This window comes from Pongo abelii, chromosome 5 (assembly GCF_028885655.2).
Source record: "Pongo abelii isolate AG06213 chromosome 5, NHGRI_mPonAbe1-v2.0_pri, whole genome shotgun sequence".
Taxonomy (NCBI): domain Eukaryota; kingdom Metazoa; phylum Chordata; class Mammalia; order Primates; family Hominidae; genus Pongo; species Pongo abelii.
The window spans coordinates 140230431-140246376 of NC_071990.2; the positions used below are offsets into that span (position 1 = coordinate 140230431).

The 15946-nt window shown below is 46.0% G+C and overlaps 2 protein-coding genes across 3 annotated transcripts in view; one reads left to right on the forward strand and one right to left on the reverse strand.

Moving 5' to 3' along the window:
- The window catches only part of NHSL1 (NHS like 1), a 273639-nt gene extending 266661 nt beyond the window's left edge, over positions 1-6978 (reverse strand). For both annotated transcript variants that reach the window (XM_063725003.1, XM_054558217.2), the window contains exon 1: positions 6777-6978. The gene's annotated coding sequence lies outside the window, so the exon portion shown is untranslated. The remainder of the gene's footprint in view (positions 1-6776) is intronic.
- LOC103891003 (collagen alpha-1(I) chain) lies at positions 260-14097 on the forward strand. The gene is made up of 6 exons (XM_063725299.1): positions 260-316; positions 5290-5435; positions 6410-6918; positions 6973-8862; positions 10910-11073; positions 11221-14097. Exons 1-4 carry the CDS (start codon positions 260-262, stop codon positions 8034-8036), a joined length of 1776 nt encoding a protein of 591 aa, XP_063581369.1. The 3' UTR covers positions 8037-8862; positions 10910-11073; positions 11221-14097.
- The last annotated feature ends 1849 nt before the right edge of the window (positions 14098-15946 follow it).

Consider the following 15946-nt stretch of genomic DNA (forward strand, 5'->3'; position numbering starts at 1 on the left):
GAGTCCATACGGTCATGAAGAGTTTATATCAGACACAAAGTTTTTTTTTTTTTAATCCCTCATCAAAAGAATCAAAGGGATTATTTATCAAAGTTGTACTTACAAATTCATCTGAACTTGAACCCTGTCTGGATTCAAACCCAGCTCCATTGCTTACCAGCTATCAACATGGGCAAACAAATTATTTGTGCCTTAGTTATATCATCTGTCACACAGAAATAATAGTATCCACTTCAAATAGTATTATCAAATAGTCAAAATGAAACTCATAGAAGCAGAGAGTACAATGATGGTTACCAAGTGCTGTAGGAAGAAGGTATTGGAGAGATATTGGTCAAAAGATACAAAACTTCTGTTAAGAGGAATAAGTTCAAGAGATCTATAATCAACATGGTGACCATAGCTAATAACATGTATTGCATACTTGTAAGTGTTCCTACCAAAAAAAAAGAGTATGTGAGATAATGCATATATGTTAATTAGCTTGATTAACCCATGCCACAGTATATATCCATATGTCTAAATATCATGTTGGTGGGGCACAGTGGCTCACACCTGGAATTCTAGCATTTTGGGAGGCCAAAACGGGCAGATGCTTGAGCCCAGGAGTTTGAAACCAGCCTGGGCAACACAGTAAAACCCTGTCTCTATTAAAAATATAAAAATTAGCCTGGCATGGTGGCGTGTGCCTATAGTCTAGGCTACTAGCGAGGCTGAGGTGGGAAGATCACTTGAGCCACTGAACTCCAGCCTGGGCACTCCAGCCTGGGCAACAGCCAGATCCTGTCTAAAAATAATAATAATAAAATGAAATAAAATAGTTGTTTCCCATAAATACATGCAACTTTAATTTTCCTATTTATTTTGTCAAAATAAATTAAAACTTTTTAAATCCCTCAATAGAATCACAAAATGCCAAAATTGGAAAGGCCAGTAGAGATTATTTTTGTCAAGGTCTCTGTTTACAGATAAGAAAACTAAGGCCTTGAGGTATTGAATAAATTGCTCAAAATCTGTGTTAGAAAATGGCAGAGGTGAAGCCAAGCTCAGGTCTCCCAATTCCTAATCCAATGAGCTTTCTAGACTATAGCAGTGCTCCTCAATTTGCCTGGCCAAAGGACAGCATGACATTGTTAAACATACTGGAGACTCTAGCTCAACAGGGCTTTGGAAGGGTCTGGGAATCTCTAATTTTAACGAAAGTTCCAAGCAGTTCTTAAAGTTAGTCAAGTATAGGAATCACCAGGCCTCCTTAACCTGCTGGTGCAATCTGACCACTCAGCTACTCTTAATAAATTTAAGAGTCAGTCTCTCTTAATAAATTGAGGGACTGGGATTAGAGGGGGGTGGGGGCCACACAGCCACCAACATCCTCTCTAGCATGTGGTATGTGTCAATGAAAGCAAATCTTATTCCAATTTCGCCAAACATTTATGAGTAGTCAGGCACAAAAACAGCCATACAACCTATTCTTATGCAGTCAGTCAGGCACGGTGGCTCACACCAGTAATCCCAGCTCTTTTGGGAGGCCAAGGAGGGAGGATCGCTTGAGCCCAGGAGTTCCAGACCAGCCTGTACAATGTATGGAAACTTCATCTCTTTTTAAATTAAAAAAAAAGAAGAAGCGCAGTGAACAGTCTGTCTTTAGCACTCTGACAAGTGCCTTGCATTCTGAGGAAGAAGCAAAGACATTCTGACATCAGGACCAGCCAACCCTCTGGTTAGGTGAGGGGACAGTCTGTCATGAGGTATGAGAATGCATCTCAACACCTAAAATACTCCTCAGAACTATGAGCCGACTGTGTCTGCCAAATTCTCAGTCCTGTTTATGCAAAGACTGTATTTGCAAATGTACAATGATAAATATGTACAATTATTATGTATCAATTAAAAAGTAATAAATGTGTATAATATAACCTGGCTTTCCCTCCTATCTCACAAGGTTTTTAATCAAGTAATAAATATGAATGATATTTTTTCAATCATAAAATAGTCTTAATTATAAAAAGAAACAAATTATGAACTTCAAAAAGTTCACTGTGCTAAGTAAAAAAAGCCAGGCACATGATTCCATCTGTATGAAATGTCCAGAAAAGTCAAATCTATAGAGGCAGAAAGATCAGTGGTTGCCTAGGAATGGGAGGGTTAACAGGAAATGGGGAATGACTAGTTATGAATATGGGGTTTCTTTTGGGGTGATAAAAATGTTCTAAAATTGTGGTAATGGTTGCACAACACTGTGAATACACTAAAAACCCCTAAATTGTACACTTTTTTTTTTTTGGACACACAGTCTTGCTCTATCTCCCAGGCTGGGGTGCAGTGGCGCCACCTCGGGTCACTGCAATATCCACCTCCTGGGTTCAAGTCATTCTCATGCCTCAGCCTCCCAAGTAGCTGAGATTACAGGCATGTGGCCCTATGCCCAGCTAATTTTTGTATTTTTAGTAGAGACAGAGTTTCACCATGTTGTCCAGGCTGGTCTCAAACTCCTGGCCTCAAGTGATCGGCCCACCTTGGCCTCCCAAAGTACTGTAATTACAGGTGTGAGCCACCCCACCCGGCCAAACAGTATGCTTTAAGTGGGTGAATTGTATGGTGTGTAAATTTTATTTCAACAAAACTATTTTTAAAGAGAAAGAAAACCCAATCACACAGGGCTTAAAAATAAAAACAGGGGCCAGGCGCAGTGGCTCACGCCTGTAATCTCAGCACTTTGGGAGGCCGAGGCGGGTGGATCACGAGGTCAGGAGTTCAAGACCAGCCTGGTCAAGATGGTGAAACCCCGTCTCTACTAAAAATACAAAACTTAGCCAGGCATGGTGGTGGGCATCTGTAATCTCAGCTACTCAGGAGGATGAGGCAGGGAATTGCTTGAACCCGGGAGGCAGAGCTTGCAGTGAGCTGAGATTGCGCCACTGCACTCCATCCCGGGCGACAGAGTAAGGCTCCATCTCAAAAAAAGAAAAATAAAAAAATAAAAACAGGACTATTAGATCGAGTGTCTATTGATTTCTGCTTAGCAAAGTCTGTTTTGATGTTTACAGAGCCAAGATGTAACTATTCACATTGCTGGCCGTTGTCACTATTTTCCATGAGAACTTACTGTGTCAGCAAAATTAATGAAGTCTGACTTTTACATACAGGATCAGAGATTGGTGGTTAAGCACTAAACGTTAAAGGCAGAAAGTTTACATTTTATTTTTGTAAAGTAATTGTCCCGATCACTTACATTGGTAGCAGTATTGTATTTTTAGTATCGTATTTTTGTACTTGTACTTAGTATTGTATTTAGTACTGTATTTTTAGTAGGAACGGGGTTTCGACATATTGGCCAGGCTAGTCTTGAGCTCCTGGCCTCAACTGATCCACCTGCCTCAAAAGATCCGTCCTCTTTCCTCCCTAAGGTTTTTATAGTTATTCTTCCTGACAATAAGCACTAAGTCACTAAGTATTAATTCAGTTCAAACATCTATTGAGCTATCACATCCAGGCATTGTTCTAAGCTCTAGAAAAACAAAAACTCGGCCATCCTGGACCTCAAAGGTCCTGCTGTCTGGCAGAGGGGTGCAGAAGTCCCCTTGGTAAATGTGGTGATCGAGGTGAACCAATGCCATGGGAACATCCCCTCAACCTGGGGGTGTCAGGGAAAGAAAGTAGGAGTCTTCAATGAACAGAATAATAACATGCATTCTCCCCAAGGCATGACAAAAAATTATTTTGGATAACTTTCTACCCATGAGATTTTGAGGAATGGCAAACTCGATGAAATACCTCTCAGGATCATTGAGGCCAGCAGGGCCAGCCCACAGGACTAAAATACTGTCTCTGTATTGCAAAGAGTGTTTATACATTTTTTTAAATTGTTCCACTGACGTTCTCACATCCTTTCTTATGGTAGAAAGCTATTATTGGTCACTGAATTATGCTGTCCCCAACTGCTAGAGGCTTTTGGTAAGCTGCTGGATTCTGTTAATTGCTCCTGGGGAGACTCATTAAAAGGTTTATCTGACAAGAAGGGTGGAATTAACGGTCACAATTATCCTTAGGACTGTTTAAGGAACATATCTAAACTTTGCTCCCCATTTCCACACCTTTTTTTTTTTTTTGAGACAGTCTCACTAATTTTTGTATTTTTGGTAGAGACGGGGTTTCGCCATGTTGGCCAGGTTGATCTTGAACTCCTAGCCTCAAATGATCCGCCCACCTTGGTCTCACAAAGTGCTGGGATTACAGGCATGAGCCACTGTGCCTGGCCCCACACTCTTCTAAAGGGAAGGAACACAGGCAGTGGGACAACAGGCAAGACAATCAGAAGGTTTGGGCTTCAGGTCCGGATGTGTCATTACCCACAGCCTAACCTGGGGTGAATTAACTGCAGTGCTGTTGGACTGGATTTCCTCTCTGGGGAAGAGTTCACGAAATGGATGGCCTTTACGGTCAATTCCAAGTCTAAAAGTCTAGCCATCCATATTAATGGAGTATGTTATTCTGAAGACCTGCCTAAAATGGCAGAACAACTTCAAACTGTAGTTTTTACACAGGAACAAGGTTTGAGGCATTGTTTTAAAAGAATCCTAACAGATGGTAATGCATAGGCATTTCACTCCTTTTAAGCATATAAAAAAGCAAAGTGTGTGAAGGTGAAAGAAACCACAAAAATTAATGTCTTTATAGTCAGCTTTCTTCTCTACATGTACATTTATACTCAGGCATAATTATATTCAATAAAAAGCCTTCTTGCATGATTATTTAAAAAAAAATGGGGCCAGGTGTGGTAGCTCACGCCTGTAATCCCAGCACTTTGGGAGGTCGAGGCAGGTGGATCACCTGAGGTTGGGAGTTAAAGACCAGCCTGACAAACATGGCGAAACCCTGTCTCTACTAAAAATACAAAAATTAGCCGGGCGTGGTGGCGGGCGCCTGTAATCCCAGGTACTCTAGAGGCTGAGGCAGGAGGATCGCTTGAACCCAGGAGGCGGAGGGTGCAGTGAGCTGAGATCGCACCACAGCACTCCAGCCTGGACGACAAGTATGAAATCACAGCCATTTAAGATTCAAACAAACTTGTGAAAAGTTTTGAAAAGAGTTATTTCAGTTACTGTAATTAGAACAACCTTAGTTAATATGGAGAATTTGGGGGATTTCTGGCTATGGACAGTAGCCTATTGGGGCATATGTACTAAAGAATAGAGAAAAGTGATACATTTAAATGCAAAACCAAACTAGTAAAGGAAGGAGTTCTTGACCTTCAGGGAGTTTCCTCTTGTTTTTTAATTCCCACAATAGATCAGTTCACCTATCAATCAGATCTCCCTCATCACATTCTTTGTCAAGGGTGAAATTCTGGTTCTCCCACGTATCTACACCCTAGACAGAAAACGCATAGAAACAACTCGTGATTGCCGCGTAGACCATGACATCCTACTAGGACAGTATATCCTACCATATGCATGAAGTCATCACTCACATTAAGTAGATATATTCTGATTATGCCAACCACTTTATGAGATTACTTTGATTCCTCCCCACTGATTTTTTTTTCTTGGAGGGGCAGGCTCTCCGAGGTTGGGAACTGTCCACAATTCATATGAATGTGTTGACAGCACAAAGAGATGAACGCAAAAATGTAAAACTGCCACATGATAATTATACAACTTGGAGAAAGATGTATTATAGCAAGCAATCTCACTGAAATTAAATAATTGAAAATTTTGAACTCTTAGGCTGTAAGGTAGTTAAAATATAGCTGTTTTTCTAGCTAGCTGGAAAACGAGCTATTTGAGATTACATATGAAGTGATTCTAGGAGAAAAAACTATTTCATCCAGCGCTGCTGAAATCTAGGCGTGTGTTACACCAACATCTCCCCTCCCACCCAGCAACCCATCAACCATCTCCAATTTATTCTTTACACTTAGGATTATGACCAAGTTCACGTACTTAAGAGGGAGAAACCACAGAGAACACACTGAAAGTTTCTCTGCTTTGGGCCAGCAGGAAATTCCAGTTGCTTCATTCACCGGAGCCAGTTAAGCTGCTGAAATGAAATGGATCATCCGAGAGATCACTACATCAGGACATAGACTTGACTTTCAGGGTTGGAGGAAGCCAGACAAAGATGAATGGGATTCAGAGCCTGAACTCAAGGTCAAGGTCTTCTGAATCACAAAGAGCTGGTGGGTCAGTCTGGGAGAAGAAAGAAAATTCAGCGCCAAATGGGAAAACCCTTAAAGTCTGCATAGTTTTGCTTCTAGGTAAGAACACAGGTAGGCGGCGGGAAGAGAGGTGGCAAGCAGCCCCAACGCTCGCCGAGATCCCCAGGGTTTTACAAACGGATCGTCCTGAAGTCTCCAAAACTGTAACTACTATATGCCCAAATTTATATTCTCCCCTGGCTTTTCCAACAGGCTACCTGCCTGTGACCCTTTTCCCACGACCTTAGCTCCTCCTCTGTCTACAGCGCCCCGGGGTCTCCCACACAGACAGACACAGACAGACAGAAGGAGCGGACAGGGTGACTGTCCAATTCCCACCCTCCGCGCCCACTCTCTCGAGGTAGCCAAGACCCTCCAGGAGTCCGAGAGTCACAGAGCGCTCTGCGCCCCTGCCACCTGCCCAGCCTCCCGCTGGGGTCCGGCAGTCCCCACTGGAGACCCCGACATCGTGGGGCTCCGCGGCCCCCGCGCCGACCCAGGGCCGCCAGGGGGCGGGCGGGAGCAGCTCTCCGGGTGCCTCCCCCGCCGGTTCCCTTCCCCCGGCCCGCCGGCCACTCACGGATTTTCACTCGGCGGTGGTCCAGGCGCGCAGCGGCGGCTAGCAGGGCGTCGAGGCGGCGATGCAGCGCGGCGGTGCGGTGGCCCAGCGCGGCCGCCTGGCCCTCGAGCTCGCCGAAGATGTCCCCGGCACAGCGCGACAGGTCGGCCAGCTGCGCCAGCAGGCAGCCCAGGGCATGCGAGCTGACCTGCTCCAGCGAGCGGAAGAGCGGCGCGCCCGCAGCCCTGGCCCCCGCCGCCTCGGGCCGGCGCAGCCGCGCGGGCTCCAGGGTCCTCTGGTGGAAGGGCATGGCGGGGGCGGGCCGGCGGCGCGGGATCCCTCAGTCCGCCCCCCGTCGGCGCGGGGCGCCAGCCTGCATCCAACACAAAGGAAGTCCCGGGCAGCGGCGGGGCGCCGAGGGAAGCCTGGCGGCCCCTGCCCGCAGGGGAGAGGCCGGGCGGGCAGGAAGGACGGACGGACGGACGGACGGGCGCGCGGGCGAGCGGGCACCCGGGCGGCGCGGGGCAGGGCTGGGGTCCGAGCCGCGGCTGCCTGGCGCCCGGCGGCGTTCCTCCACCCGCAGGGCTTCGTGGGCCGCGCGGCGAGAGGAAGTTCCAGGGGCAGCTCTGGGCGGCGGCGGCCGCGGCGGCGAGGGGAGCTGCGAGTCCCGCTGAAGTTTGCAGGCGGGCAGGAAAGCGCCGGCTGCTCCTTCCCTCCCTCCGGATTGGAGAGGGAGGAGGAAGCGAGGGAAGTGCCGCCGACACCGGGCGAGAGGGAGGGGAGGCGAAAGAAAGGAAAGGGGGAGGAGAAAAGGGCCGGCCCGGGAACCACCTGCGGCTCCCGCGGCCGCCGCGCCCAGCGCCCGCAGCCAGTGGCGGCCCCGGCGCCTTAGCGCACCCTGCCGGGGCGGGCCCGGGCGCACAGTCCCGGGACGCCCACGTCGCCGCCCCAACTCCCCTTGGCAGCCCCCGGGCGGTGGGGCAGAGCCCTCGCCCGCCCCCCGGGCCGGGGTGGAGCGCAGTGCGGGCGCCGCGAAGGCGGAGACGCCAGGAGTGCAGCGGCCAGCTCCGCTCGCTTTGCTCACCTGCGCCCCTGCCCACGGCGCTCCGCAGTCAGGAGCGCCCCGCCCCGCCCCGCGGGGAACGCCCCGGGCCCCTCGGGGTCCCCCTGGTCTCTCCTACTTCCCTTCTGGAAGGTAGCCAATACTTCTGGGCCGCCCGGGTGGACCTCAAAGAGAACGTCTTTAGATGTCCAGTGGCCAGGGGTTCTGTAGCCAACTAGGAGTGACCGTCCGAATCGGAACAACTTCTCAAGACCTCTTTTCAGGGGGGCGTCCAGTGAGTTTTTTTCAGCAAGGTGACTCCCCGTGTGGCTGCCTGCTACTCCAGCTGGAAAGGTCCAAGCTGAAATGTGACTAATCTGAGTTTCTTCCACCAAGCATGTTAGTTAGGGGTGGAGGACTAGAACCTAAACCCTGAATTCGGAGCCTGGAAGATATGTAAGCCACATGCTATTGAGATCGTGGTCATGGGACACCCGCTAACACAAACCTTCTGGTAAGAAGTATTTGAGAAGACTGGGTCCAATGTCCCCAAGCTAAAATCCCACTGGCCTATCGCTGTGTTTGCTCAGAAAAGGAATCTGGGTTCTTTGGTTTCTGCTTTCCAGTTGCCCCTGGTTGCTCCTCTGTTTCATGGCATTTTGGGAGTCAGTCTCCCAGAGCAGCGCTGATTGTAATGAGAAGCACGTTCCCTCTCTGGGGGACAGGAGCAGTGGGAGACAAATGGGCCTGGGAAAGAGCTCCTCCAGATAAAACTTATTAGACAGATACGGGTTGTGGTGTTGGTGGTGGTGATGTTGTTTTGGTCTTTATCCTGTTGTACAGCACCTCATTTTTTACAATGTGGGCCAGTAACTATTTCATATCACCTACTCTGACCACCTTCAGGGTTGTTATGAGGCTCAAAGGAACTGCTGCTGTCTGTGAAAAAACATGCTTTGCAATTTATGAAGCACTGGATAAACATCAGGAACAGTATAAAAGCGTAGTACTTCCTCAAGAAATACTAGTTGAGTGCCTGTGTGTTGGGCACTGGCTAGAGATAAGGTAATGTGCAAAGCTGGCTCTGTCCCTACCATCATGAGACTCTCGTGTAGTGGACCATGCATAACATTTTTAAATTATATACAATATGGCTGGGCGCTGTGTCTTACGCCTGTAATCCCAGCACTTTGGGAGGCCGAGGAGGGCGGATCGCCTAAGGTCAGGAGTTGGAGACCAGCCTGGCCAACATGGTGAAACCCCGCCTCTACTAAAAACACAAAAATTAGCCGGGCGTGGTGGTGGGGGCCTGTAATCCCAGCTACTATGGAGGCTGAGGCAGGAGAATCGCTTGAACCCGGGAGACAGAGGTTGCAGTGAGCCGAGATCGTGCTGTTGCACTCCAGCCTGGGCAACAGAGCCAGACTCTGTCTCAAAAAAAAAATTATATACAATATAATTTGCCTATTTAAAGTGTATAACTCAGTGCTTTTTAGTATATTTACAATGTTGTGCAAACATCACCATAATCACTTTTAGAACATTTTAATCACACCAGTCTCAAAAAAACAGTTCTCTTTAGTACTCAGTTCCCTCCCTCCCAAACCATCACTAGCCAATTGCAACCACTCATGTGTCTATGGATTTGCCCATTCTAAAGGTTTTATATCAATGAAATAATACAATGTGTGATTGTTTGTGACTGGCTTCTTTCACTTAGTGTAATGTTTTCAAAGTTTATCCATGGAGTAGCATGGATCAGTTTTGATTCTTTTTTTAAGGCTGCATAATATCCCATTGTTTGGATATGCCACATTTTGTTTATCCATTCATCAGTTAATAGATATTTGGGTGTCCACTTTTTGGCTATTATGATTAATGCTGCTGTGAACATGTGTGTACAAGTTTTTGTGTGGACATGTGTTTTCATTTCTCTTGGGTACATATCGAGGAGTGGAATTGATGAGTCATGGTGCCAATCTGTTTTCCAAAGTGACCGCACCATTTTACCTCCCAACCAGCAATGTATGAGGGTTCCAGTTGCTTCACATCCTCAGCAACACTAACTTTTATGTCTTTTTTATTACAGCCATTCTAGTGGGTATAATATCTCATTGTGGATTCGATTTGCATTTTCCGGATAGCTAGTGATAATGAGCATCTTTTCATGACTTTATCAGCTACCTGTTTATCTTCTTTGGAAAAAGATAACATTGTAGAAATGTCTGTTCAGATTCTTGGCCATTATTAAATCAAACTTTTGTCCATTTCTTATCAAGATGTAATAGATCTTTGAATATTCTAGATACAAGTCCCTTAGGTGTAACATTTACTTCCTGATTGCTTTAACAGTCTATTGTGGGTTTTTTGTTTTTCGTTTTTTGTTTTGAGATAGAGTCTCGCTCTGTCACCCAGGCTGGAGTGCAATGGCACGATCTTGGCTCACTGCAACCTCCGCCTCCTGGGTTCAAGCGATTCTCCTGCCTCAGCCTCCCATGTAGCTGGGATTACAGGTGCCTGCCACCACGCCCAGCTAATTTTGTATTTTTAGTAGAGATGGATTTCACCATGTTGGCTGGGCTGGTCTTGAACTCCTGACCTCAGGTGATCCGCCTGCCTCAGCTTCTCAAAGTGCTGGGATTACAGGCGTGAGCCACAGCACCCGGCCCAGCATTGTTCTTTAGTTTATTCCCTCTTCTATTCCCTTGAGACTTTCCCATTGGTTTGAAAAGAATTATGATTTAGCCACATAAACTAATAAGAAGAGAGCAAGTGTATTTTTGTAAATTTGTAATCCTGGGGCAATATCAATAGAATTTTTTTTATAAAATGAATGATTTCACTACTCCAGAAGTGGAATGTAAACTCTATACATAACCAGAACATGGAATTAACAGGACTCATGGGTGTATTCATAAAAGCAACTGAATTTTTAGTCTTCTGCCGTCCCGTTAATAATCTGTTCCATGAGGATAGTTCTTCCTCTTCCACCGAATGAAACTGAGGCAGTCCCATAACTTTTTTATTCCCTCAGGTAATAGAAAATCCTGTTACTTTAAGAGGAAAAACCCTGCTCTTAATTCAGTAATTCAGATCTTGTCCCCTTCCCCAGCAGGGGCCTCCTATGGACAGAAGTGCGGGCAAGGAGCTTTGTTCCTCCCCGATGTCACCCTCCCACAGCCCACCTGCTAGCAGGCAAGAGAGTGGTGGAGGCCGGCAGGAAGGCATGTACTGAACTGGGCCTCTGGTGGAATGGCGTCACCCATGCTGGGCTTGGTGGGTGTTTGAAAGTGACTCTTTCGTGGACACTGTTGTGAGCTGTCACTGGGAATGTTTGGCCATGCTTCCTGACACTGGCAATGAATTTTCTCTAGCTGCTTGTTCTACCCCAACCTTGGTTTTCCTTCTGTCCCCTCCATGCAGACTCTTACCATCGGGGTCCCGCCAACCCTTCAGTGAGACTTTTTCAGAAGAATCCCTTTTAAAATGACCTCAAGCTGACCTTCCTGCTGCAGATTCCACATATGGTATCTGAGACTCACACAGTGTGGTTGGAAGATAGCACAGTGACCTCCCAGGCACAGCCCCCTGCCAGCCCTCCACTGGCTGCCCTAGGATGCTGGCCTTCCTCCGATGGGAGTCGGGCCCAGTCTGCTGTCAGCCAGGAGCAGCCAGCAAGCTCCCTGGGAGGCCTGGAGGAGCCCTTCTCACTCAGCTTGGTGTTCGATGCCAGTGCCCCCACCCATTGTGGGGTGAGGGTGGGACTCTCAGCACAGCCCTGTCCAAATAAATCCTCTAAAGCCCTCTTCCATCTGCAGTCACTTGAGTCTTTTGTAGCCTGTGTGATTGAGCATCTAAGTAGTCCTCAGCTATTTACTTTGAAATTTCGTAAATGATTTTGGTATCTGTCATTTCTTGATGCATCAGTCACAACTCCCCATCTAACATCCCATTAAATAATATATAAAACAGAACAAAAACATTGTGCCAACTTCTTCCAAGAAGAATTTAATGTCAGTTCCTAAGTTAAGCAGTTGGGCCCTGTCCCATGACTGTTCATCTCTGCTCAATAGTCATCAAGATCTGAGAAAGAAGAAAGCAGCCCTGGGGGCCTAAGCTGTGTGTGTGTGTGTGTGTGTGTGTGTGATTATGAGAAACACTCTCCATTCTGTTTTTCATTAATATCTAAAGGGAAATTCTATTAAATCAATTCCAAGACCAAAAATTGTGGACATTTGTGTGTTTTTTAAAGACACTAAAAACAAGTGGGATGTACAGATAGACTATATTATTTCCCAACTTTTTGATATATAGTACAAATTGTTCCTGAATTAAAAGTCTAATGATTGATACATTTTTTGTATTATCTTATCTGCTAGGGAAAAAAAAATTGCCATGATGCGAAAAAGATGCAACAGGCACCGTGGGGTATAGCATGTAGCAGCCTTCTGTCCATGAAATACTGTGGTTTATATGCAGGATTAGCCAAGTGGTAGAAACCTCAGTCCAGCCAGTCTGGAGACTAGTAAACCAAAAAGAGACTTTTCTGCTTCTAACAGACAAAGGCAAGTGGTAATTTCTCACCAAATTAAAAATAACACTGGTCTTTGATTAGCTAGAGAGATCTTCTTAAAATGCGTATCTGATTGTGTCCCCCTCCCTCAGCTCAAAAATCTGTAAAGCTTTTCCATTACTTTTTGGATTAACAAAAATGAGGTACACAAAGCCCAGAGAGTGTTGTCCCTACCTTTCTCTCTAGCCGATTTCCTGTCTCCCTCCTCCTGTACTGCCTCCCCCACCCTGTGATCCAGGCCATATGGATTCAGTGCCTCCTCCATTCCCCCTTCTCTCTCCTTTGTTAAGTTAGCTTTTCAGATTTTGGTTCAGATGTCACTTCCTTGGCCAAACTTGCCCTCCCCTCCCAGGCCAGATCAAGTCTCCCTATTCTAGACTACTAAACTTTTTGAACATTTAAGTGTTTCTATTTATATATTTATATAATTTATTATTATCTATATTAGGGCCCTGAAAAGAAACAAATCAACTCAGAGGGTTCAACTAAGAGAACTTAATGAAGAAACAAAAACCAGAGGTGCTGAGGCACTCAGGAACTAGCAAGAGCAGGAAACCTTTATGAATCCTTGGTTCAAAGGGGTGGAAGGGAGCACCACCTCGATTCCCCACCCCAGGAATGGAGTACTCATCTACTAGCAGTTGGAAGTGCCAGGGCCAACAGGTCTCAACTAAATTCTTCTCTGGGACCTGTCATTGCCTAAGGGGAACTTCCTCACCCAAAAGCATGCCCCCTTTCCCTGGGGCAGCCTCATGCAATGACTGGTCTATGCAGAGGTGTGAAGATCCAGTTCACATGCCCCAAATTGGGACAACTAACTGCAGGGCCATCCTAGCCCACTCTGCCCAATCCTGATCCTCTCACTCCCCCACCCCAAGTGGTCATCCCATGAACACTCCCCAGCTAACCTCCTACGGGCACAGTATCAGGGGCTGCTTCACACAGAACCTGCCTGGAGAAAGGCCAAGGTGAAGAAAGTGTCACCCAAGCCCTATAAGGGCTTCCACTTTGGGCAAGCAGTGAGTAGGGAAGACAGATCTCCGCCTCTCCCACTTCTCTATTTCCTGCCTGGACCTTCTATTGTTGGAAGCCATTAGGTGATATAACCCACAGGAATCAGCCTTCTGGGGTAAAACACAACAGAAGATAGATAATAGTGGGGAGAAGAGGGCAAAGACAAAATTTCCCCTTAGTAATCTGCTAGTACATACAGTGGCAAAAGAAGCCCCAAATAACTAAGAGTCTTAGCTTCCAATTTAATAAACTATGGCTATTGATATAGTTTGGATGTGTGTCCCTGCCCAAATCTCTTGTTGACATGTAATCCCCAATGTTGGAGGTTGGACTTGGTGGGAAGTGATTGGATCATGAGGATAGATATCTCATGAATAGTTCAGTATCATTCCTTTGGTACTATCCTGGCAACAGTGAGTGAATTCTCACAAGATCTGGTTGTTTAAATATGTGTGGCACCTCGCACCCTAACTCTTGCTCCTGCTCTGGCCTTGTGATGTGCCTGCTGCTCCCTTCACCTTCCACCATGATTGTAAGCTTCCTGAGGCCTACCCAGGAGCTGAGCCCAGCATCATGCTTCCTATGCAACTTGCAGAACCATGAGCCAGTTAAACCTCTTTCTTTATAAATTATCTAGCCTCAGGTATTTATAGCCATATGAGAACATCCTAACACAGCTATGTTCTCTAGTAGAAGGCTCGTTCCTTCTTTGTTAACAGAGACTTCCAATCAAAAGCCAGCTGGCAAGGGAAGCTGAGGAATGCTGCATAACTCAGCCTTTTCAGACATGAGTATGGAGGAAGAGGAGGAAGACAGCATGTATTAGGTTGGTGCAAAGGTAACTGCAGTTTTTGCATTGTTGAAATTTGCTATTTGATATTGGAATACATTCTTAAATGTGGTTATGTTATACATCATTTTAATGCACATTTCACACTTTGTGGGTTTTTTTTTTTTGGCTAATGACTTATTTGCTGTTTATTTTATATTTATTTTAGGCTATGGAAATGATAGACAAAAAGCAAATTCAAGCGGTTTTCTTATTCGAGAAAGCAACAGAGACAACTCGCAACATCAACAACGCATTTGGCCCAGGAACTGCTAACAAACATGCAGTGCAGTCATGGTTCAAGACATTTTGCAAAAGAGATGAGAGCCTTGAAGATGAGGAGCATAGCGGCCGGCCATCAGAAGTTGACATTGACCAATTAAGAGCAATCATCCAAGCTGATCCTCTTGCAACTTGCCAAAGAACTCAACGTTGGCCATTCTACAGGCATTTGGCATTTGAAGCAAATTGGACGGGTGAAAAAGCTCGATCAGTGGGTGCCTCATGAGCTAAGCAAAAATTTTTAAAAATCGTCATTTTGAAGTGTGATCTCCTGTTCCATGCACAATGAATCATTTCTTCATCAGATTGTGACATGCGATGAAAAGTGGAGTTTATAGACAACGGCAACAACCAGTTCAGTGGCTGGACTGAGAAGCAGCTCCAAAGCACTTTGCAAAGCCAAACTTGAACCAAAAAAAGGTCATGGTCCCTGTTTGGTGGTCTGCTGCTGGTCTATAGCTTTCTGAATCCTGGTGAAACCATTACATCCGAAAAGTATGCTCAGCAAATCGATGAGATGCACAAAAACCTGCAGCACCTGCAGCCAGCACTGGTCAACAGAAAGGGCCCAATCCTTCTCCACAACAACGCTCCACTGCACATCACACAACCAATGCTTCAAAAGTCGAACGAATTAGGCTACGGAGTTTTGCCTCATCCACCATATTCACCTGACCCTTCGCCAACCGACTACCACTTCTTCAAGCATCTTGACAACTTTTTATGGGGAAAATGCTTCCACAACGAGCAGGATGCAGAAAATGCTTTCCAAGAGTTCATCAAATCCCGAAGCACACTTTTTTTTTTTTTTTGGTGACAGAGTCTCACTCTGTCGTCAGGCTAGAGTGCAGTGGTGTGACCTTGGCCCACTGCAATCTCCGCCTCCCAGGTTCAAGCGATTCTCCTGCCTCAGCCTCCCGAGTAGCTGGACTACAGGTGCATGCCACCACACCCAGCTAATTTTTTGTATTTTTAGTAGAGACGAGGTTTCACCATGTTGGACAGGATGGTCTTGATCTCTTGACCTTGTGATCCGCCTGCCTCAGCTTCCCAAAGTGCTGGAATTACAGGCGTGAGCCACTGCTCCCAGCCCCAAAGCAGATTTTTATTCTATAGGAATAAACAAACTTATTTCTTGTTGGCAAAAATGTGTTGACTGTAATGGTTCCTATTTTGATTAATAAAGATGTGTTTGAGCCTAGTAATAATGATTTAAAATTAGTCTAAAACCGCAATTACTTTTGCACCAACCTAATAGAAAATAACCAGCACCCTACTGTGCTATTGTATTAGTCCATTCTCATGCTGCTATGAAGAAATACCCAAGACTGGGTAATTTATAAAGGAAAGGGCTGTGAGACTGACCCTATACCAATTCGTTAGCTTGTCTGGGCCTCCATTTCCTCATGATGAAAAGCATAAAGTTTTCTCCTCTACCTATAATTTGTTTT

Bases quoted from the DNA above. Each gene is read 5' to 3' on its own strand.
- LOC103891003 (XM_063725299.1), top strand. From the start codon at position 260: ATGAAACTCATAGAAGCAGAGAGTACAATGATGGTTACCAAGTGCTGT. The intron at 317-5,289 runs GTATTGGAGAGA...TTCCCACAATAG, and splicing joins CCAAGTGCTGTAGGAAGAAG to ATCAGTTCACCTATCAATCA. The intron at 6,919-6,972 runs GTCGGCCAGCTG...GACCTGCTCCAG, and splicing joins TCCCCGGCACAGCGCGACAG to CGAGCGGAAGAGCGGCGCGC.